A 23,266-nucleotide genomic window follows, 5' to 3' on the forward strand; every position below is an offset into this window, starting at 1 on the left:
GCTGTCAATGTTGCCCTCTTCTGGATCACTTTTTTTTTTTTTTTTTTTTTTTTTTTTTTTTTTTTTGACAATATGTTGCTAAATGTCAGGAAAATTAATCCACAAACACCAGCGGTTTATGTCCAAAAAGGAAACAGAGGAGTCCTTTTTGCTTTATTCGAATAAAGGGAGAGGCCATGGGACATTCCCCTGGGATCTCTCAAATTTTTGGAGGACGCAGCCTCCTTTTTATCCTATTTTCCCGGCCGCATTTCCCTCTCTCTTTTCCCATTGGCTGAGGTACTTGAGAGGCACAGACTTCCCGGAACGCCTGATACCTGAAATTCCCCTCTAATGTATAACCCTCCCTTTTAATTTTTAATTCTTATAGAATTCATAGCTTCCCCCCGTTGCTTCTTTCATCTTTCGATATCCAATTTCATTTATCAGCAGCCCTGCAGTTTGTTTGTAAAGGCAACTATCTCTTTCCATTCATCAATCAGTGGAATCCATCCCATTGTTTCTTTTATCTCTCAGTGCTAGCCTTATCTACAGGCTGATCCACAGCTCATTTGTAAAGACAAATTCAACATTCCTCTCAGCTAATAAATGAGAAGTTAGCTGAAAAAAGTAAAAACTGGATTTTTTTTCTGGTGTGTGTCGGACAATAGAGTGGAGAGAATTTGCGGGAGGATGATCGAGGATATCCTATTATAATATCGTTCTCGGACATTTTACTATTTTAGATCATCAGTTGTATTCTGAAAGAAATCTATTTTAATGATATGTGTACGTTTGCACGAAGTTATAGTTAAATATAGCTTGCGGCTGGGCTCTTTAATGACTAGGGGTATTTTTGGTTTTAATTCAATATTTTATGCTTGTGGTGTGTAGTGTGCTGATTTATTTTTTAATGTTATTTACTACGTGCGCTTTTGTTTTTGAGTGAAGGTAACTTTCTGGATGGTTTTGTATTTGAGGCAGAATGAATTGAAGTAGGTTTTTAAAACTGATTTTTCATATGTACGATGGGGAGTTTAGTAGGGGCAGCTCTGATGGTGGGGGCTTGGTTGTTAATTTTATCAGACGGCTTTTGTTAGATACAGCTTTTAATTCTGGAAAGTTTTTTTTCTAATGTCGTGCTTTGAAGGTGGTTTTCGAGGATGTATGGTATAGCTTTATTTTGTTTGTAGATGGTGTATGATAAGGGCTATGGTCTATTTATCTAATGCCATGTTTTTTCATTCAGGTGTTGATAAGGGAGTTCTTGAATGGCGTTTTGTGTTGTTTTTGTTTTTGGTGGGGCGTTGTTTTTAAAGGATACCTTGATAAGGTTTGCCGATGGCGTTCTAGCCTGTAGCATAAGGCATAGGGTAGTTTTTGAATTATTTTGTGGTGGCTTTGATTCTTGCCAGTATGTAGTGTTTGTTTGAGGTAATGCTGTGTAGCTAATTTCTGTTTTCTTATTAATATTAGAATTGGAGTGTTGTAGTATATGGGCTGTTATTATATCCTAGGGGTTCTATTTATTTGGTTTGATTGTTTTCTAGTTATGGATAATTTTTCTCAAAAAACCATTTTCAGGATTTCAGGCGTGACACAAAAGAACACTCAGATTGCTGGAAGGGAAACGTGTGCCCAGATTGTCTCGAAGCAGTGCTGCTGTCGGTTCTCGTTCAGTTGTGTCTTCTGAAAATGAGACTGTTGTATTCATTGCGCTGTGCTAAACACTTGTCATTCTCCCAATGCCAGGAAACAGATGAAGCTTGAAGAAAGAGGAAGGAATTTGGAAGCGTACAAACAAGCTGAGAAGAGGTTCAGAGATCAGGGTGCTCACTGGCAGCAGGGGCTGGGGTTAGGGCTGAGCAGGAGCAAAGCCGGAGCGCATCAACCTCACCTCGTGTTTTCTCGGGGGCTTTATGGCCCTGGCAAGAGAGAGATGTTCACTGACGAGTCCCAGGCCGAGCCGTGAGCACAGCATGTTGTGTTGGAGCTGGGGGTTTTTTTTGAGACGTTCAGCAGCCACACTCTCTAGTCAAGAGTCCTGAGGTTTGTTGCTGCTCCACTTTCATCCTCATATCCAGCTTCCAGCCCTTTTCTTCTCTCTGTCCAGTGTGTCTTTTGTGTTCCTTTCTTGTCCTGTGTGCTCCCCATCCCATTCCCGTTCCCTACGGAGGGGGAGGGTGTGGAGACTGGGGGCTCCGACGTGGTTTGGGGCACCCCAAGGTCCCTGGGAAAGGGAGCCGGGCTGCGCTGGAGGAGCAGGTGAGTCGGGCATGGGGGGGGGGGGGGGGGGGGGTCATGCTGGGTGCCGGAACATTGACAGGGAGGGGTGGGTGTAGAATGCATGAAAAACAGAACCATAAAAAATACCTAAATATAGTCTAAAAGGAATGTTTAAATGCTTTTTATTTGGGTAGAGGCACGGTTTTTATAGCTAATATAAAAATAAAATATGAAGAATAGAAATAGATTGGTATACATGTAAAATATAATGAAATATAAGTAGCAAATATCTATGAAAAATCTAGTGTATAACAGAAATAATGCAAATATAAGAATATGTATAAATATAAAATAGAGCTATGAGAATGGTAATAAGAATGGGGTAAAACATCAGTGAGAAATGGAAAAAAACCACATGAAAAATGGTGGGAAAATCAGTGAGAAATGGAGAAAAATCAGTGAAAAACGGGGGGGGGAAATCTTTGAAAAATGGGGAAAAAAATCCGTGAGAAATGGGGGAAAAAAAATCAGTGAGAAATGGGGGAATAAATCAGTGAGAAACGGGGAAAAGTGGGGGAAAAAATAATTGAGAAATGGGGAAAAATCAGTGAGAAATGGGGGAAAAATCAGTGAGAAACGGAAAAAAGTCAATGAGAAATGGGGGAAAATTTGGGACAAAATCAGCGAGAAATGGGGGAAAAATCAGTGGTAAATGGGGGAAAAGTCGATGAAAAATGGGGGAATATTCAGTGAGAAATGGGGGGGGGGGGAAATCAGTGAGAAATGGGGAAAAAATCCATGGAAAACAGGGAAACAATCCATGGGCAATGGCGGGAACAGAGCGAGCTGTTGTCGCTCGTGCTGTGGTGGCCGATGCTGTGGGGAAAAAATAAGTGAAAAATGGGGGCAATAATCAGTGATAAATGGGGAGAAAATCAGTGATTAATGGGCAGAAAAATGCATGAAAAATGGAAGGAAAAATTCAGAGAGAAATGGGGGCAAATATCAGTGATAAATGGGGAAAAAAATCAGTGATTAATGGGGGTAAAAATGAATGGAAAATGGGGGGAAAATTCAGAGAGAAATGGGGGCAAAAATCAGTGAGCAATGGGGGGGAAAATCGGGAAATATCCATGGAAAAATGGGGGGAAAAAATCAGTGAGAAATGGGGGAAAAAATCAGTGAGAAATGGGGGAAACATCATGGTGAAATGGGGAAAAAAAATCTTTGATAAATTGGGGAAACAAATTATTGAGAAATGGGGGAAAAAAATCAGTGAGAAATGGGGAAAATATGGGAAAAAATCCACGAAAATTGCGGGAAAAAATGCATGAAAAATTGGGGAAAAATCAGTAAGAAATGGGGGAAAAAATCCATGAAAAATGGCGGGAAAAATCAGATCGGCGATCGATAGCTAATGCGTGCCTATGGATTAGATCGGCGATCGATTGATCACGACTACCGATCGATTATATCGGCGTTCGATTGCTAATGCCTGCCGATCGATTAGATCGGCGATCGATTGCTAATGCCTGCCGATCGATTAGATCGGCGATCGATTGATCGCGCCTGCCGATCGATTATATCGGCGATCGATTGCTAATGCCTGCCGATCGATTAGATCGGCGATCGATTGATCGCGCCTGCCGATCGATTATATCGGCGTTCGATTGCTAATGCTTGCCGATCGATTAGATCGGCGATCGATTGATCGCGCCTGCCGATCGATTAGATCGGCGTTCGATTGCTAATGCCTGCCGATCGATTATATCGGCGATCGATTGATCGCGCCTGCCGATCGATTATATCGGCGATCGATTGCTAATGCCTGCCGATCGATTAGATCGGCGATCGATTGATCGCGCCTGCCGATCGATTATATCGGCGATCGATTGCTAATGCCTGCCGATCGATTAGATCGGCGATCGATTGATCGCGCCTGCCGATCGATTATATCGGCGATCGATTGCTAATGCCTGCCGATCGATTAGATCGGCGATCGATTGATCGCGCCTGCCGATCGATTATATCGGCGATCGATTGCTAATGCCTGCCGATCGATTATATCGGCGATCGATTGCTAATGCCTGCCGATCGATTATATCGGCGATCGATTGCTAATGCCTGCCGATCGATTAGATCGGCGTTCGATTGCTAATGCCTGCCGATCGAGTAGATCGGCGATCGATTGATCGCGCCTGCCGATCGATTATATCGGCGATCGATTGCTAATGCCTGCCGATCGATTAGATCGGCGATCGATTGATCGCGCCTGCCGATCGATTATATCGGCGATCGATTGCTAATGCCTGCCGATCGATTAGATCGGCGATCGATTGATCGCGCCTGCCGATCGATTCGATCGGCGATCGATTGCTAATGCCTGCCGATCGATTCGATCGGCGATCGATTGCCAATGCCTGATGATCGATTATATCGGCGATCGATTGCTAATGCCTGCCGATCGATTAGATCGGCGATCGATTGCCAACGCCTGCGGATCGATTAGATCGGCGATCGATTGATCGCGCCTGCCGATCGATTAGATCGGCGATCGATTGATCGCGCCTGCCGATCGATTATATCGGCGATCGATTGATCGCGCCTGCCGATCGATTAGATCGGCGATCGATTGCTCATGCCAGCCGATCGATTGCTAATGCACACTATTTGCACACTCCTTGCACACCCTTTGCACTCATACAGAGGCAGGAGGTTTCTCAGTTCTGGTCGGGGTTTTTTGGGGCGTTCATTCAGGGGGATTTCCTCAAGGATTGGGACACTCCTTGATTCCATCCCTTGCCTGTCTCCCAAGCGCCACCCTGTGGGCAGAGCGCGGTACTGCGCGCCTGCCTCTCCCAAGATGGCGGCTCGGGTGTCGCGCCCCGACCTTCTAACTCTGGCTGCAAAAGGAGGGTGGCACAGCAAGGAGCCCGCTCGCTCTAGTGGGATGCCTGCGCACGACGCCGACACCGATCCCACGGGTGCGATTTTCGGCGGCGTTTCCAATCGTGCGGACATCTCCTTCAGCCCGCTTCGGCCCGGGGAAGAGGGGCGGGGCCGCCAGCGATGGTCCCGGCGCAGCCCGGGCAGGCTCGGGGCGGAGCCGGGGCTTGGCGAGGCGGGGCACGGAGGTCCCGGGGACGGGACCGGGCGGGGCCGGGGCGGTGCTTTAGGGGCGGTCCCCAGTGGTCCCAGGCGGCACCGGGGGCGGGGCCGGGTGATCCCGGAGCGGTACCGAGCTGTGCTGGGGACGGTGCTGCAGGGGCGGTGCCGGGCCCGCCTCAGGGTGATTGAATGCCCAGAAATCGCCTCCTCTGCCCCGTGCTCACACTGAGCTGCGGGCTGCAGCGTGCTGTCGGAGCTCCGCACACAGCACGGATTTGGGCTTCCCCTCCTCTCAAACCCTCTCCCCCTTCTTCCTCCTCCTCATCTTCCTCTTTGTCCTCTGTCACTGCTGAGGCTCTGGAAAGAACTGAAATTCTGCAGGGAGACATGTCCTCTCGTGGCCCCAGGGACTGCCTCGGCACGGGCCAGGAGCGCCTCCGGCCCCTGCCTTCTCCTGCTTGAAAAGATCACCTGGAGCCCGAGCTCGGGGGGGTGAAATCAGCTGAAATCCAGGTAACTCTGTCAAGTGCCCCCAGGGACATCGGCGGGGCTGGGGAATGAGGGTTTGAAACAGCAAATTCTTTGGAATATACACCTGTCCCTGTGCCGATGCTGCTGAGCTTCCTGCCACAGTATATCCCCACTCCATGAGGCGCTGTGAGGTTATGGCAGTGGGAATTGAGCAGGGAATTCGGGGCTATGGGCATAATTCACGGGAGCTAGCAAAGCTGACAGCCAACCCCAAATCGGGGCACAGCACAGAGAACAATCTGTGTGCTGCCCTGTCAGCTCAAGCCCCTGGGCTGGGAAGTATTGGGAGTTAAATGTATGGAATTACACAAATCACAGCAACTGGCATCACCCAGAGGGACAAACCAAGTCCCAAACAATTCCTCCCCAATCCACTCTGGGAAAAACACCCTGTGCTTGCCAGGAGCTCTGACCCTGCTTTTCCTACCAGCTCCTGAGCAGTGTCAGGGCCACCACGACGCCTTTAAAATCCAGATAAACCCCAAATCCTACACAGTGAATAATCCAAAGAAAGTACTGAATTGTTGTCATTAAAAGCTCAAAACTCATTAAGAATTCTATGACAACAGTGTAATGGACTCCCAGGAACCTCATGAATTCTCTCAGTTTCATTTTTGTGTATTTTTACTCCCTCATTTGGCAGCTTGTAAAACTTATCCTGGAATTCAGAGGTCAAGCAGGATCGACTTTGGATTGACCTTAACCTCTGTTCCCACTTTGTGCAAACACAACTCGTGCCCAGGTGGGTGAACTCATCACCTCAGCTTTTCATTCCAGAGTATCCCCTCCTTATTTCCCTGTAGATGAACTCAGATCCACTCCTCACCTCCACTGGTCATCCAAGCGTTCATTCTGTTCCCCACAGGCCCTGGTGGCCCCGGGGAGCTCCCTTGGCCTTTCTCCTGCCCCTCTGCAGCCCGAGGTCGCTACACAAACAGTTCTTGTGTCCCCTCTAAATGACCCCGGGTTTTCTGCTCAATGAATGGCATGACCCGTGCCCACTGCTCATGATTCACCCAACCAAAATCAAGAGCAAATGTTGCTTGGGCTTTAAGAACTTGAAATAACTCTGAAGCAAAAGAAATCACCTTTTTCTTCTGTTTTTTATTTTTATTTTTTCATTTAAGATGCTGGACTTGCCTCTGTGGATGTGTGCTGAGCTCTCACTGCAGGGGACTGTCAGGCCTGAATGGCTGTGAGTTCGTGTTCTTCTCAGTAGGGAATCAGAAATTATTCTTAGACCATAGAATTGTTTTCTGAAACCTTTCCCCTTTCCTCTTTGTGCCTTTGAATTTTTCAGCTGTTCCCTGTTGTCACTTCCCCTGCCTGACTTCTGTGCAGCTCCTAGCTGGGAAAAACTGGGAAAACTTAGGGGGTACAGAGGTGGAATTTTTGGCTGGATTTTTCTAACATTTCTAATTTTGCTGAACTTATTTCCCCAGTGAGAAGAGCACGAACTCACAGCCATGCAGGCCTGACAGTCACTGCGGGAAATCTGACACAGTATTAATAAGTAACCTTTCCTGAGAGCAGTCACCACCCCAGTCCTCCAGCCTTGTCAAATGTTTGCAATGAATGGACCCAAGTTCTAATCCTTAATCTAAATTTATGTCAGCTTTTGTTAGAAAGATACCGGACAGTAAATCATACAAGAGAATTTAAAAATTGCACAAAGAATAGCCGGCCCAGACCAAACTCAACCGCCCCCATCAGTGCTCCACCCCAATTTTGGGAGAAACAGTGATACAGTTTATAAATACTCTCCTTCCACACTATTCAGTCCTTCACCGCACATCCCCAGAGAGGAGTCCCTCAGACCTTGCTCCCCTGAACACCAGGAGAGCTGGAGTTTCACCCAGATCCCACATTCCCATGGCAGTTAATCCCAGCAGGGAGGCAAAGAGGAACCCTGCATCCTCTGACATAGCCCACAGCACGGGCAGCACCAGGAGCCCTCCAGGCTCAGACCTCTGGTGCTGAAGCCTCTGGGCTTTGGCTGATCAAACACCACAGCTCTTGGCAAAGATGCCAGGAGAGTCGTGATTCTTCCTGTCCTAAAAGAGAGGAGGAAAAGAAAATTAAGTCGACTGCAGAAGGATTCCAGCTCTCACACTTCTGGGGGGGGAGAGGGAGGGGGAAGTGATTTGCCTAATTTCCACTGAAATCAGAGGTAAATGGTTCTAATCTGTATCCTTGGAAATCTGCAATTTGATATTTCGTCAACACTGGATTTAGTCTATTAAAAGCTGTACATTTTTCCCTCAACCATACTTTATGCATACTAGAGAAATAAATTTGCACGTTTTCTGGCTTTTCTGACATTTCCTGGCTTTTTAATCCTAGTCTTTGCCTTCTGAAAAGCATTAATTGACTCAATTTTCACTCATGACAAATCCACCTGGTTTTTAAAATATGAGATTTTACATTCATAGCGACAGAATTTTCATTGACATTTAAACTTGACTGAAAAATGTGCATGATTTCTACTGTGTTACCCTGAATGAGAACTCTATCTGTCAATTTAAATAACTTTCACTCTTTTCTTATTCATCATACAGCTTTTATCCCTTCAGATACCTTTGCTTTCTATCTATATTGTACAGCAAACCTCCACAACTTTAACTTTTCCATCTTTTCTGAGACATGTTTTCTTGTATTTCAATTACCAGTGGCCTGGCGTTTCATTTGCTCTGGCTTTCTTTGTGACTTTTGTTACCTTATTTAGCCCACGAAAACACCCACAGGGAATATAACCACAGCAGCTTATCAGAGCTGTAAAATTGAGGCTACATTTCTGATGTGCAATATGCTCTTGCAGTACCTTCACGAGGGCATTCTGCATACAGCAGGAGAATATTTACTGATGTACTAGTGCAATAATGACCCACCTGCCTCTGCTCCTCTCTGGGGCACTTTCTGTCTGTAGGGATTGGAATTAACGACAGTCTCTCTGTGCTGCCTGATGTCAGAGCTGAGAAAGGTGTCGAGGATATATAAGAGTCGTGAGACTTGCCAGAAAGGAAGAGGGAGAAGGATACTCCAGAGCCAGATGCAAGCGTGGAATTGTTGCATGCACACTTCCTGCTAACCAAGAGGGCTTGCTGGCTTCTCCAGTTAGATCTGTGACCACAAAAAGGTAAATACTTTGCCTTTTTTCTTACTTTCCCTGCAGTGTAAAAGATGCGCCTTTAGAAAAGCACTATATCCCCTATTATTAATCAAGAGCATTTTTTCAGGAAAAGACTAAGACAGCTTTAAAGTAAACTGCACTGGGGACCAGAATTTGAGACTGGGATATGTCAGGAAACGCAAATCAGAGATAAGGGATAGGATTGAAACTACTGGATGGAAAATGAGCATTTACTGCTGAGAGCTATATTTCTGAAACTGAATTGTGTCACTAAACTTGAAGGGATCATTTTTCTCACTCTAGCCCGTGAAAAAGACTAATTGCTCTTGATTTAGGACAGAATGGGCATCGGTGATAGGATGTGCTGAAGAGTATTTGGGTTAGCTTTCAGTTTTCAATCACTGTTCTTTTCAGAAAGTTTGGAAGGGAAGATGCGCAACCTGAAGTTGTCAGTTTTCTTCATTGCACTTTCTGTCACTCTGAGCTGTTTGGAAGCTACACCTATTGAGGGGTGAGTGACAAATAATCATGTTTATTTCTTTTTAGGGAAAAAGGTGTTCAGATTATTGCATGAGTTGCTTTTGCTTTCATGTCTTAAATAATATAAAAATAGAGTTATTCAAGCTCACTGTTTTATTGTTGTTCAGAGATTACTGTCTCTGGCTGATGATCTATCTGATGGTACTTCCAAGAGACAAGGATGGATGTTGCCTGTAATGTCACACAATACACTCTCAGGACTCAGTGAGGAAATGCCAGAACAACCAGCAGCAAAGACAAAAAGGTATTGATTTTCCTTGTTTCTTCCAGCCATATCAGATTGAATCATGAAGCAAACTTTGTTCCAGTGATATCCTGCTATTTGAGAGACTTTGCTTCTGCTTTTTTTCCCTCAGGAAAAAAAAAAAAAGATATTAAAATATCCTTCTACTAAACAGAGCTTTCCTATAAGCATAAAGATCAGCTTTTCTGTAACAAAAAGATCAAAGCATTTAGGGTCGAAAGTGAAATCCAGGGACTTTGTTTCAAATCATTTGATCATTTTACGATTATAAACTTTCTTAAATTAAAGAGGCTGCAAACTCTACATTACCTTGTGAAGAAAGGTGCATTTTGCAAGCGCCTTCCTTTTTAAAAAGTTCATCAGATTTCCAAGCCTGGAGGGGAAAGAAAAGAAAACATACCCTTCTTAATAATACTGCAGCTCTACTGGAATGGAATTATTTTATGGTAAAAATGCTTTCAGTAATTAAGCAAATTTAAAATCACATAATTAAATATTAATCATAGGAAGAAGGAAAAGAGGAAATTGATTCTGAGAGAATTTCACTTGTCTGAAATATATTGTTATTTATAAATTCAATTTCAGGACCTCTGTGAGAACCAGTTGCTATTTGAACCTTGTGTGGTAAGGACTTGAATAAAACCAAAAGAAATATCCATGAAAGTCAATGGGAGGTTATATAAAGCCCTATGCAACAATTTTCTTGTAATGCAATTACACATTTAAAATATTAATTGCTTAAGAACTGCTGCCTATCTACTAATCAAGAACCTGTATAAGACAGACATTCCTTTCATAGCTGCCTTTCCTCTGGTATTATTAGATCAATACAAATAACTTCAAAAGGTTATATGACATTTTAGATGATAGATTTAATAATCAGTAAGCAAAGGAACACATTGGTAACTGCTCAGAGTTTGAAACTGGGATATAGCTGCTCTTCACAGTAAATTTTAGCCACAAAGTGATATCTAATTCATGCCATATCAGCATGAAGAAGTCCAAGAAAATATGCAACAACTCAGTAGGCAATCTCTGCGAGCAAGTATTTCTGTTTGAAGGAAGAACACAGTAATCTAAGAAACAAGTCTGAAAACCCAAGCTAACCATTACATTGCAATTTAAAAAAACCCCTCGTGCTACATAGGTTTTACGTGGAGTTCTGTAAATGATCTGTCGGTTCAGATCATAAAATGTTATTTCTAGATACGGATCCTTCCTCGGACACTCTTTAAAGTATCATTCAGCAAAGGATTTTCTCTCACCACAACAGAACTTTCAATTTGCTGGTGTTTCAAAAGAGATGTGGCAGGTTTTTTTTTTTAGATGAAACCTCTGTTTAGTCAGAGCTAAGTGGGAAGAGAGACAGAGCAAAAGACCATGCTAAGTGATTCTGCAGTTGGCAGAAGCTGGCAATGCCTGCTACTTCTCATGATATGTGGTGCAGATGGGAGAAAGAGTCTTTGGGTTTAATCCACTTGCTGTGGACTGGAATATTACCACTCACTTCAGTGAGAGCAGGATGTAATTCTGTGAAAACATGAGAACTGAATAAATGTTAGTGATCATCATTATGTTAGTAATCCTCATGATATCAGCAAGAGCTCTAAATAGATTTAGAAGTTCAGCTGAAAGTTAAACATTTAATCATTGCTTTCACTTTGTGTCTCACCTATACTATCATTACAGGTCTTCTAAATGTCATAAACTGCTGTGCAGGATATCAATAAAAACGACATATGACAGTTCATGTCTCTGCATTTGAATAACCTCCATCATTAAAACTGATAATAGCACCCAGCACAAGGATTTTTTTCAGGAACAAAGTAGGTGGTGGGAAGATTCTAATGTTCCTGTATTTGTGCACATATTAAAAGAACTCCCACATTAGCAGAGCTCAAATGACTATGAGAAGTGGCACACTCGATGGCTCATTGTTTGACTTACTGCTGGCTGTCTTTGTTTCACCTTGGCAGTCACCAGCTGGAGAAGAGGAGATGCAACACGGCCACGTGTGTGACGCAGCGCTTGGCCGATTTCCTGGTGCGCTCCAGCGGCAGCGCCGGGGCCCTTTACCCGCCCACCAACGTGGGCTCCAACACCTACGGAAAGAGGGACAGAGCCCCAGAGCCACGCACAGCTTTAGGCTCTGGAGATGGCTGCTGACACTAGAAGCTCAGTTTTTATTGTATCAACAACCTCTCGGTCATTTATTACTTGTACAGTCTTACCAGTGCCTTGTTTTCTCTGTGTGTGTGTGGGGGTATGTGATTTATGTTCATCATTCCACCATGCATGTACAATGACATGCATAGGCTATTCTTCCAACCCCATTAAGAACTCCAGAAATCTGCTTGTTAAAATCCTTTGTAAAAATCTGTCACGATAATAAATGGAAAAGTAATGGCAACAATGTTATTATTATTATTATTATTATTATTATTATTATTATTAAAAGGATGAAAAAGATAACCCATGATGTGTATGTCTTTATAGTCACAGTCTGGTAAGAGAAAGAAACCGCCTTAATTAAAGAACAATAAATATCAGAATGCTAGCAAAAGTTATGTCCTAATGAAAGTAAAACAGAAGAATCTTCTGTTTTTTAAACATCTACAGCATCTTGTCTGGTACAGTTGAAGGAACAACTAGATGAGAAAAGATGCTGCATTGTGCACCATAATCAGACAATTATGCAGTTAACTGATTGGCCTGTTTCCACTATAACATACAGCAAGCAAGGAAACGTGGTCTTGCAGCACAGACTTCTGTGCCTACTGAGCAGGGGATTTTAAGGATTTGCAGTTCTTATGTTAAGATGATATCAGTAAAATGTAAGCATAATAAGTATAATAATATATGTAAGTATAATAAATATGAATAAGAGATAGCTCTGATACAATCTAGGAGAAACTCCCGTCCTTGGGTATTCCTTTCCTTAACTACAGTAACAAAGGGAAGAGAAAAAACAATGAGTAGCTCAAGAACCAAAACACATCATAGAATCTCAGTAATTTTTTCCACTGGCATACTTAAATTGCTACCAAAATCCAGGGGAAATATTTCAGAGATGGGCAGACCTTAATGAGAATCTGACGGCATTATTTTCTCCTATCTCAGCCCAGAATCAGGGCAGGCTTAAAAACCTTTAAGTTCCTTTAAATTTTAAGCAAATTTTCATAGAGGTGAGCTGTTTCATTTCACAGAAATGGCTGTTTTGTCCACACTTCCTCAGTGAAGGGTTCACTGTTGTCCGAAAAACATTATTGTCCAATTACGAAAAACATTCAGCAGAACCTTAGTTCTGGAGAGGCAAATGAAAGTTCAATAACTGCCTTCAGTTGGTTTGTTTCCATTACAAAGTATACCTCGAAATAGAAACATTTTTGCTAATTTAATGTTAAATGGCATATTCACATCATTTCACACACAAAAAAATGCATGGGAATAAAAAGTACAGGATTCCTACTGTAAAAAGTGTTATTAATTACTCTCTTTATTGAGGGAAGTTTCAACCTTCATTAAAGTTCTAATGGATATTAATTCTGAATTTTATTGAGAAAACCGTTTATATGCCATTGAACTAATACTTCTGCCAGCTTGAAATGCCTTCCATTCCAGTTACTTTTGAGTTACGCTGCACACACACTGTGCGTTTAATTTGTTTTTAATTTAGAATATTTATTTCATTTATTAACATTTCAGAAAACAAATGAGAGAGAGGACAGCTTTGAAGTGTCACTGCGAGATTGTTTGTACAGAGCAGTAACCAAGTGGAGCCTTCCCTGTGGGTAGCTGCTGATCTCTAGGCTGATCCCAGCCCGGAATATGAGCCACGCTTTATGCACCAGATTTTGTTTTTTCAGCTACCATTTGACAAACACTAACAAAGCACAGGCTGTCCATGCACAGGACCAGTGAAACTGGGTACATGATTTTCTGCCTCACACACTCGAATCTGGTGGATTGGATACCAGCATCTATTTCACACAATCAAATTATTCCACAAATACTGAAAAATCTAACTCGGTTCCTAAGTCAGTGAAACCACCAAGAGAGAAAAGAGGGGGACCATCTCACCTGTCTTTAGCTCCTCTTTGTCTAACCAGTTGTCAGCGCTCTCCTGCTATTTGGTGGAGGAAGACTACTTCCAATTCATCCCAGCTTAGACACCTATTTTAGGATAGGATTAATCACTCCTGAAGTGCCTCTATTTCTTCGCTGATGATAGAGAGTGTCTAGACAATTAGCTGAAAATGAGCACTTAGAATTAAGATAACTAGAGTTAGTTGACAGGAATCTCATCTGCATTTGGTATGAACCGTTCAAACTAAAATCAAAGAGAAAAAGATTTGGTAAAAAAACCCCACACCACCAGCACCTCAGACTCCAAATCAACTTTCATTCTGAGCTACGTTAGTTAATTCATCAGCCAGAGCATCTTGAGAAACTTCCTTCAGTGAGATTTGTTCCCGCCCGTACTCCCTTGAGAAGACAGCTCTGCTCCCTCCCTCCTGCTGTTGCTGCACTTGGCCTCTCAGAGACGAAGCATCTAGCCATAGTAAGGCTGGATACAAGCACAGTCCAGGGCTAAATGAGCCAGGAAAAGAATGGACTGTAATGGAAAAAAGAAAATAAATACATTTATTTAATAATGAATTAATTACTAATAAGCATTTAAGCATTACTTCATCAGCTCTGCAAACAGCATGGCCAGAATTTTCTGTGCATTTTTAAAAATCCCACTATGTATTTCTAGGCTTCTTCAGGGATGTAAATATTACTTGAGAATCGAGCCTTAGATAGATTGGATTCTTTTTCAATTCATCTGGCTTCCCTACACCTTTCAGAGAATATGCAAGCAAACAAAAAATACAAAAGAGGAAAATTAAGAATACAGACAATGTGATAAACATGGCATTATTCCCCTTAAAAAACCGAAGATACTAAACCTCTGCTTTTTAGCATGTAAGTAATGAAGTCACACACGCCGCATATCAGGCAATGTTTAAATACAAAGCCAGTCCTAAAAAAGTCCAAGTGCACAAGCATAAAATAAAGCAGGAATATTTTGTCTAAGGATATATCGCTCAGTATTACCCATTAGCATTCCTTGTTTAACCTTTTATTGCATCTACTTATGTTAGTCACTTATAAACTCTTTAAATCTCTGTTGTTTCCCCCCACTTTCTACACAAGGCTTTTACTTTTTAATGCATTAAAGGCTATTGTTGCAGCCACAGAACACTCCCATTGCACTTACCTATGCCCGATATGCAACAAATAGAAGTAAGAAAGCCTTCTCCTGCTGATATGACCGCTGCTCTTCCGGCCCTGCAGCCTCTCACCCCTACACCCTTCTAGAAACTCATGGCTGCTATCTTGCTGTGCTGCATCAAGAACAAATATGTTATTGAAATATAGAAATCATTGCCACCTGGAATAGGGTTCTGCAGTTGCTACTGCCCGAGGAATGAAAGGAAAACAGAGGTGGCCACACTGGCTGCACACTTGAATGCAATTACACAGCTGAATTCATGCACAAGTAAAATATAACCCGAAGGAAAGAAAAAATACCGGTTTTCTAGTGAAGCACAGAACAGCATCAATTTCCACAAACGAGGCTCAGTCCGAGTAAGAGCTGCAGCGCCACACTGCCTGGGGGGTTCTTCACTCCTTCCACACCCCAGTCCCCTCTCTCCAGCAGAGCAGCAACATCCAAGCTCGGTGTTCCAGCTGCTCATGTCTCTTTCAAAGAAAACTTAGCAATAAAAGCAGCTGTGAGTCAGGAAGACAGCCGAGTTTGCCCTTGAAAGGAGGTGGTCACACACAGTGAAAGACAAAATGCACAGAGAGCTCCTAAGGAAAAAAGGCAGCGACCACGTCTTTTCCCTGGGCTCTGCAGGGGAGGGGCTGTGCCGGCAATGTCCCTCCTGTGCCAAGTGTCACGATCCAAAAAAAAACCAACCCCAAATTATGGATTAGGATTATTGATTAGCAGGAGTGTGACCAGAGCCCCGGCAGGACGGCAGCGCAGCGCCGCCTGGCGGCGGAGCAGGAGAGCAGCGCCGGACCCCGTGCCAGTGTCGGTATCGCCGCGTCCCCTGCTGGCCGCGGCCATGCCGGTCCCGATGCCGCCCACGCCCCCCCGCGCGGCACCGGGTCGGCCCTCCGCCCGACTTCGTCGCGTCTCCGCCGTCGCTGTCCCTCCCGCCCCGAACTTCGGCGCCGCGGCCCGCCTCTTGGCATCATCTCGTCAACGCCCCACGGCGTCTCGCCCCCCCGCGGGACCCGAGCGTCCCCCGGGTCACCCGTCCGCAACACCGCCGCTCACCGCCGCGTCAGCCGGCCGGCCCACCCCCCCGCGGGACCTCGACAGCACATCCCCGCAGATCATAACGCCGGCGCGCAGAAATTCATGCGGGCCGCCATATTTGTCCGGTATCACGTGACCGGACGGGCGCCGCCATATTTACTGTTAGGGGCGGTCCCTGGCGGCCCGGCGGGGGCGGAGAGTGGGGAGGAGGCGGGGACAGTGGGCGGGGACACGGTGACGGCACTGATGGGGGTGGAGCCGAACGTGGCGGGAATGGGGGGTTCTGATAGGCGGGCCGGAACTGCCTCGGGCTCTGATTGGCTGGCCTGGCCGGCCCTTCCACATAAATAGCGTGTGCTGCAGCGGGTCAGGCACTGCGGAGGCGGCGGCGGAAGAGGTAAGGGCGGGGTCTTGGGGGACGGCGGGGCCGAGCGGCGTCGCGCGGCGGGGCGGAGCGCGGGGGGGGCGGCGGTCCGGGACAGCGCGCGGCCGCAGCGTTCCGGGGGTCCGCGGCGGGGCCGAGCGGCGTCGCGCGGCGGGGCGTGGCGGGCCGGCGTCGCGCGGCGGGGCGGGGCCGAGCGGCGTCACGCGGCGGGGCGGAGCGCGGGGGGGGGCGGCGGTCCGGGACAGCGCGCGGCCGCAGCGTTCCGGGGATCCACGGCGGGGCCGAGCGGCGTCGCGCGGCGGGGCGTGGCGGGCCGGCGTCGCGCGGCGGGGCGGGGCCGAGCGGCGTCACGCGGCGGGGCGGAGAGCGGGGGGGGGCGGCGGTCCGGGACAGCGCGCGGCCGCAGCGTTCCGGGGGTCCGCGGCGGCGGCGAGTGGGGACGCCGTAACGGGACTGATGGGGGTGGAGCCGAGCGTGGCGGGAGTGGGGGTCTCTGATAGGCGGGCCGGAACTGCCTCGGGCTCTGATTGGCTGGCCTGGCCGGCCCTTCCACATAAATAGCGTGTGCTGCAGCGGGTCGGGCACTGCGGAGGCGGCGGCGGAAGAGGTAAGGGCGGGGTCTTGGGGGACGGCGGGGCCGAGCGGCGTCACGCGGCGGGGCGGAGCGCGGGGGGGGGCGGCGGTCCGGGACAGCGCGCGGCCGCAGCGTTCCGGGGGTCCGCGGCGGGGCCGAGCGGCGTCGCGCGGCGGGGCGTGGCGGGCCGGCGTCGCGCGGCGGGGCGGGGCCGAGCGGCGTCACGCGGCGGGGCGGAGCGCGGGGGGGGCGGCGGTCCGGGACAGCGCGCGGCCGCAGCGTTCCGGGGGTCCGCGGCGGGGCCGAGCGGCGTCGCGCGGCGGGGCGTGGCGGGCCGGCGTCGCGCGGCGGGGCGGGGCCGAGCGGCGTCACGCGGCGGGGCGGAGCGCGGGGGGGGGCGGCGGTCCGGGACAGCGCGCGGCCGCAGCGTTCCGGGGGTCCGCGGCGGGGCCGAGCGGCGTCGCGCGGCGGGGCGTGGCGGGCCGGCGTCGCGCGGCGGGGCGGGGCCGAGCGGCGTCACGCGGCGGGGCGGAGCGCGGGGGGGGCGGCGGTCCGGGACAGCGCGCGGCCGCAGCGTTCCGGGGGTCCGCGGCGGGGCCGAGCGGCGTCGCGCGGCGGGGCGTGGCGGGCCGGCGTGGCGCGGCGGGGCGGGGCCGAGCGGCGTCACGCGGCGGGGCGGAGCGCGGGGGGGGGCGGCGGTCCGGGACAGCGCGCGGCCGCAGCGTTCCGGGGGTCCGCGGCGGCGGCGAGTGGGGAGGCGACGGGCGGGGACGCCGTAACGGGACTGATGGGGGTGGAGCCGAGCGTGGCGGGAGTGGGGGGGCTCTGATAGGCGGGCCGGAACTGCCTCGGGCTCTGATTGGCTGGCCTGGCCATAAATAGCGTGTATTTCGCAGGGTCGGGGCACTGCGGAGGCAGCGGCGGAAGAGGTAAGGGCGGGATCTGAGGGGGGCGGGCGGCGGTTAGGGGTGGCGCCGGGGCCCGGCCGGCGCGGCGTGGGGCCCGGGGTGGGTCGGCGGGCAGGCCCGAGCGGAGCTGCGGGGCGTGGTGGTGGGGGGGGCGGGGCCCAGGGGGAGGCGACAGGGCCGGCCCGGGCGGCGCGGGGGCGGCGGGGCCGGCCCGGGCGGCGCGGGGGGGGGGAGGTGGCGGGGCCGGCCCGGGCGGCGCGGGGGGGGGGGGGGGCGGCAGGGGCGGCGCGGGGGGGGGGGAGGTGGCGGGGCCGGCCCGGGCGGAGCGGCGCGGGGTGGAGCGCAGCCGAGGGGCGGGGCCCGCGGCGGAGCGCGGCCGCTGGGGCCCGGCGTGGCGTGTAGGGGGGGGCGGCTACTGGGTCTGGGGGACTCCAGTGAGGCAATTTATATGGTTTCAAGTATTGGGAATAAAGGTGCTTTTTTATGTTTTTCTTATCTCTAAGCTTTATATGATTTAATCGCGTTTTCTTCTTTCTTAGACTGAAACTGAGAGGCTGGAGCTGAGGAAGCAGAGCTGGAGAAATACGGTAAGGTTTGAAAACATAACTGCTTTGGGGCTGTGTTAGGGCATATGGAGGCACGATGGTATGTGTGTGGCTGGATATTAAATCACTAAGGGATATGAAAGGGAGTCTAGAGATGTTAAAAGGGTAAGGATTCTCAGATTGTGGCTGAAATATGAGTTCAGGAGGTGCTCAAACCACAGAGAGGTAGAGGTAAAAAAAATATCCTGCCGTGGAAAGCAGAAAGACCATTACATGGCACAGCCGGAGCAATGTGGATCCAGAAGCGAAGCAGAAGAACTGGCAGTTGAATAAAGCTTGTGGTTTGAAAAAGAGCTGAAATCACAGGGGGTGGGCTAAAAGGGGTGTCTGAAATGATTGACTCTGAAATCGCTCGTGCCGGGTTAGAAGGGATGGAGGTGAAATCGCCGTAGGAGCGGGATACGGACTGGGGCAGGCTTCGAGGCTCTGGGGCGGGAGGTGAATTGGTGCGGGGCTGGAGCCAAGACACAGATGCTGTGCATTGAAGGTGAAGAAGATTGCTCTTGCAGAGATGGAGAAAGGCTCAGGTGAAGTCAGAAGAGCAGAGCTGGCAGTTGAATAAAGCTTGTGGTTTGAAAAAGAGCTGAAATCACAGGGGCTGGGGCAAAAGGGGTGTCTGAAATGATTGACTCTGAAATCGCTCGTGCCGGGTTAGAAGGGATGGAGGTGAAATCGCCGTAGGAGCGGGATACGGACTGGGGCAGGCTTCGAGGCTCTGGGGCGGGAGGTGAATTGGTGCGGGGCTGGAGCCAAGACACAGATGCTGTGCATTGAAGGTGGAGAAGATTGCTCTTGCAGAGATGGAGAAAGGCTCAGGTGAAGTCAGAAGAGCAGAGCTGGCAGTTGAATAAAGCTTGTGGTTTGAAAAAGAGCTGAAATCACAGGGGCTGGGGCAAAAGGGGTGTCTGAAATGATTGACTCTGAAATCGCTCGTGCCGGGTTAGAAGGGATGGAGGTGAAATCGCCGTAGGAGCGGGATACGGACTGGGGCAGGCTTCGAGGCTCTGGGGCGGGAGGTGAATTGGTGCGGGGCTGGAGCCAAGACACAGATGCTGTGCATTGAAGGTGGAGAAGATTGCTCTTGCAGAGATGGAGAAAGGCTCAGGTGAAGTCAGAAGAGCAGAGCTGGCAGTTGAATAAAGCTTGTGGTTTGAAAAAGAGCTGAAATCACAGGGGCTGGGGCAAAAGGGGTGTCTGAAATGATTGACTCTGAAATCGCTCGTGCCGGGTTAGAAGGGATGGAGGTGAAATCGCCGTAGGAGCGGGATACGGACTGGGGCAGGCTTCGAGGCTCTGGGGCGGGAGGTGAATTGGTGCGGGGCTGGAGCCAAGACACAGATGCTGTGCATTGAAGGTGGAGAAGATTGCTCTTGCAGAGATGGAGAAAGGCTCAGGTGAAGTCAGAAGAGCAGAGCTGGCAGTTGAATAAAGCTTGTGGTTTGAAAAAGAGCTGAAATCACAGGGGCTGGGGCAAAAGGGGTGTCTGAAATTATTGACTCTGAAGTTGCTCGTGCCGGGTTTGAAGCCGTTATCAGGGTAGACGCCATAGGGGTGCCATCGAGACGGGGCGATCCATGCGCCAAGATTGGCACAGGTCCGGGCTGTTGAAGGTGGGTCTGGGTCGCGTGCCAGTGCATGGAACGGGGACACGAAGGGCCATAATAGGAGGGGGACCGTAGGGCCGGAGGTGAAATATCCGTGGGAGCGGGATACGTACCGGGGCATGCTTCGAGGCTCTGGGGCGGGGGGCTGAATTGGTGCGGGGCTGGAGCCAAGACACAGATGCTGTGCATTGAAGGTGAAGAAGATTGCTCTTGCAGAGATGGAGAAAGGCTCAGGTGAAGTCAGAAGAGCAGAGCTGGCAGTTGAATAAAGCTTGTGGTTTGAAAAAGAGCTGAAATCACAGGGGCTGGGGCAAAAGGGGTGTCTGAAATGATTGACTCTGAAATCGCTCGTGCCGGGTTTAGAAGCCGTTATCGGGGTAGACGCTGTAGGGGTGTCATCCAGATGGGGAGATCTGTGTGCCGAAATTGGTGCAGGCGTGGGGTATTGGAGGTGGGTCTGGGTCAGGGGCATGGGGGCTAGGGGTCCGGGGGGGACCAGAGGCCAGACAGTCAGTGCGTTAGGGGGCCTGGGCATCCTAGGGCAAGGTGGCTCACAGGTCAGCAGGGCCAGGTGGTCATGGGGCCTTGCGGCCATGGGACTTGGGGGCTAGGGGGACAGTGGACCCATGGGCCAGGGGTTCAGAGGCCAGGGGCCTAATGGGTCATGGGAGCTGGAGGGATGAGGTGCCCAGGTTAGGTTTTGGGGTTGGACTTAGACTTGGGCTTAGTCTACGTCTTGGGGTTGGGGTAAGGGGTAAAGGTTAGGGTTGGGGTTATAGTTGGGTATGGGTAAGGGTACAGGTTAGTGTTAGGGTACGGGTTAGGGTACGGGTACGGCTTAGGGTACCGGTGAGCGTTAGCGTACGGGTTAGGGTATGGTTTAGGGTTAGCGTACGGGTTAGGGTATGGGTAGAGGGTAAAGTTAGGGTTAGGTTTAGGGTTAGGATTTGTGTTAGGGTTAGGGATATTTGGGTTACGGTTAGGGTTAGTTCGGTTAGGGTTAGGGTTATGGTTAGTGGGTTTAGGGTAAGGGTTAGGGTTATTTGGGTTAAGGTTAGGGTTAGTGTTAGGGTTAGTTGGGTTAGGGTTAGGGTTATTTGGTTTAGGGTTAGGTTTAGGGTCAGGGTTAGGGTTAGGGTTATTTGGGCGAGGGTTAGGGTTAGGGTTAGGTTTAGGTTTAGGGTTAGCTGGGTTAGGGTTATGGTTAGGGTTATTTGGGCTAGGGTTAGGGTTAGGGTTAGTTGGGTTAGGGTTATGGTTAGGGTTATTTTGGTAAAGGTTAGCCATAGGGTTAGTGTTAGGGCTAGTTGGTTTAGGGTTAGGGTTATTTGGGTTAGGGGTAGGTTTAGGGTCTGGATCAGGGTTAGGGTTATTTGGGCTAGGGTTAGGGTTAGGTTTAGGTTTAGTTGGGTTATGGTTAGGGTTATTTTGGTAAAGGGTAGGCTTAGGGTTAGGGTTAGGGTTATTTGGTTTAGGGTTAGGTTTAGGGTCAGGGTTAGGGTTAGATTTATTTGGGCTAGGGTTAGGGTTAGGGTTTGTGTTATGGTTAGAGTTAGTTAGTTTAGGGTTAGGGTTATGGTTATTTAGGTTATGGTTATTTGGGTTAGTGTTAGGGCCATTTCTGTTAGGGTTAGGGTTAGTTGCGTTGTGGGTAGGGTTAGTTGGTTATGGTTAGGGTTATTTCGGTTAGTGTTAGGGTTACTTGGGTTAGGGTTAGGGTTAGGCATAGCGTTATGGTTAGTTGGGTTAGAGTTATGGTTAGGGTTATTATGGTAAAGGTTAGGCTTAGGGTTAGTGTTAGGGCTAGTTGGGTTAGGGTTAGGGTTATTTGGTTTAGGGTTAGGTTTAAGGTCAGGGTTAGGGTTAGGGTTATTTGGGCTAGGGTTAGGGTTAGGGTTAGGCAAAGGGTTATGGTTAGTTGGGTTAGGGTTATGGTTAGGGTTATTTTGGTAAAGGTTAGGCTTAGGGTTAGTGTTAGGGTTAGTTGGGTTAGGGTTAGGGTTATTTGGTTTAGGGTTAGGTTTAGGGTCAGGGTTAGGGTTAGGGTTAGGGTTATTTGGGCAAGGGTTAGGGTTAGGGTTATTTGGGCTAGGGTTAGGGTTAGGGTTAGAGTTAGGTCTATGGTTAGTTAGGGTTATGGTTAGGGTTATTTTGGTAAAGGTTAGGCTTATGGTTAGTGTTAGGGCTAGTTGGTTTAGGGTTAGGGTTAGGGTTATTTGGTTTAGGGTTAGGGTCAGGGTTAGGGTTAGGGTTATTTGGGCTAGGGTTAGGGTTAGGGTTATGGTTTGTTGGGTTTGGGTTATGGTTAGGGTTATTTTGGTAAAGGTTAGGCTTATGGTTAGTGTTAGGGCTAGTTGGTTTAGGGTTAGGGTTAGGGTTATTTGGTTTAGGGTTAGGTTTAGGGTCAGGGTTAGGGTTAGGGTTAGGGGTATTTGGGCTAGGGTTAGGGTTAGGGTTATGGTTAGTTGGGTTAGGGTTATGGTTAGGGTTATTTTGGTAAAGGTTAGGGTTAGGGTTAGTGTTAGGGCTAGTTGGTTTAGGGTTAGGGTTATTTGGTTTAGGGTTAGGGTTAGGGTTAGGGTTATTTGGGCTAGGGTTAGGGTTAGGGTTAGGGTTATGGTTAGTTGGGTTTGGGTAGGGTTAGGGTTAGGGTTAGGGTTAGGGTTAGGGTTATTTGGGCTAGGGTTAGGGTTAGGGTTAGGGTTAGGGTTATTTTGGTAAAGGTTAGGCTTATGGTTAGTGTTAGGGCTAGTTGGTTTAGGGTTAGGGATAGGGTTATTTGGGCTAGGGTTAGGGTTAGGGTTAGGGTTAGGGTTATGGTTAGTTGGGTTAGGGTTATGGTTAGGGTTATTTTGGTAAAGGTTAGGGTTAGGGTTAGTGTTAGGGCTAGTTGGTTTAGGGTTAGGGTTAGGGTTATTTGGTTTAGGGTCAGGGTTAGGGTTAGGGTTAGGGTTATTTGGGCTAGGGTTAGGGTTAGGGTTAGGGTTAGGGTTATGGTTAGTTGGGTTTGGGTTATGGTTAAGGTTATTTTGGTAAAGGTTAGGCTTATGGTTAGTGTTAGGGCTAGTTGGTTTAGGGTTAGGGTTAGGGTTATTTGGTTTAGGGTTAGGTTTAGG

General features: G+C 48.7%; 1 protein-coding gene and 1 long non-coding RNA gene across 9 annotated transcripts in view; one reads left to right on the forward strand and one right to left on the reverse strand.

Annotated features, from left to right (window-relative positions):
* Nucleotides 1-12,171, forward strand: part of LOC148217564 (islet amyloid polypeptide-like) — a 26,102-nt gene extending 13,931 nt beyond the window's left edge. Inside the window, exons 3-6 of one of the 3 annotated variants that reach the window (XR_015800981.1) lie at nucleotides 8,771-8,980; nucleotides 9,389-9,485; nucleotides 9,622-9,758; nucleotides 11,735-12,171. Coding sequence is in view for 1 of the 3 variants with exons in the window: in XM_088158547.1 (XP_088014673.1) it covers nucleotides 9,406-9,485; nucleotides 9,624-9,758; nucleotides 11,735-11,924 (405 nt within the window). In the remaining 2 variants the exon portion in view is untranslated. Of the gene's footprint in view, nucleotides 1-8,770; nucleotides 8,981-9,388; nucleotides 9,486-9,621; nucleotides 9,759-11,447; nucleotides 11,552-11,734 lie in introns of those variants that run through there. The other 2 variants (XR_015800982.1, XM_088158547.1) reach the window with 2 other exon arrangements.
* Nucleotides 9,590-15,752, reverse strand: LOC148217566 (uncharacterized). 6 transcript variants are annotated; one of them, XR_015800986.1, is made up of 5 exons: nucleotides 15,022-15,752; nucleotides 13,839-13,931; nucleotides 11,706-11,860; nucleotides 10,068-10,131; nucleotides 9,590-9,865 (listed from the first exon to the last, which is right to left on the reverse strand). It is a non-coding gene; the product is annotated as an uncharacterized LOC148217566 (long non-coding RNA). The 6 variants fall into 6 exon arrangements; XR_015800987.1 differs by lacking the exon at nucleotides 9,590-9,865 and having other exon boundaries at nucleotides 9,874-10,131; nucleotides 15,022-15,148; nucleotides 15,336-15,752; XR_015800989.1 differs by lacking the exon at nucleotides 9,590-9,865 and having other exon boundaries at nucleotides 9,874-10,131; nucleotides 13,839-14,008; nucleotides 15,022-15,148; nucleotides 15,336-15,752.
* Nucleotides 15,753-23,266: the final 7,514 nt, after the last annotated feature.

Source organism: Sturnus vulgaris, unplaced genomic scaffold (assembly GCF_052056855.1).
Source record: "Sturnus vulgaris isolate bStuVul1 unplaced genomic scaffold, bStuVul1.hap1 Scaffold_610, whole genome shotgun sequence".
Lineage (NCBI taxonomy): Eukaryota > Metazoa > Chordata > Aves > Passeriformes > Sturnidae > Sturnus > Sturnus vulgaris.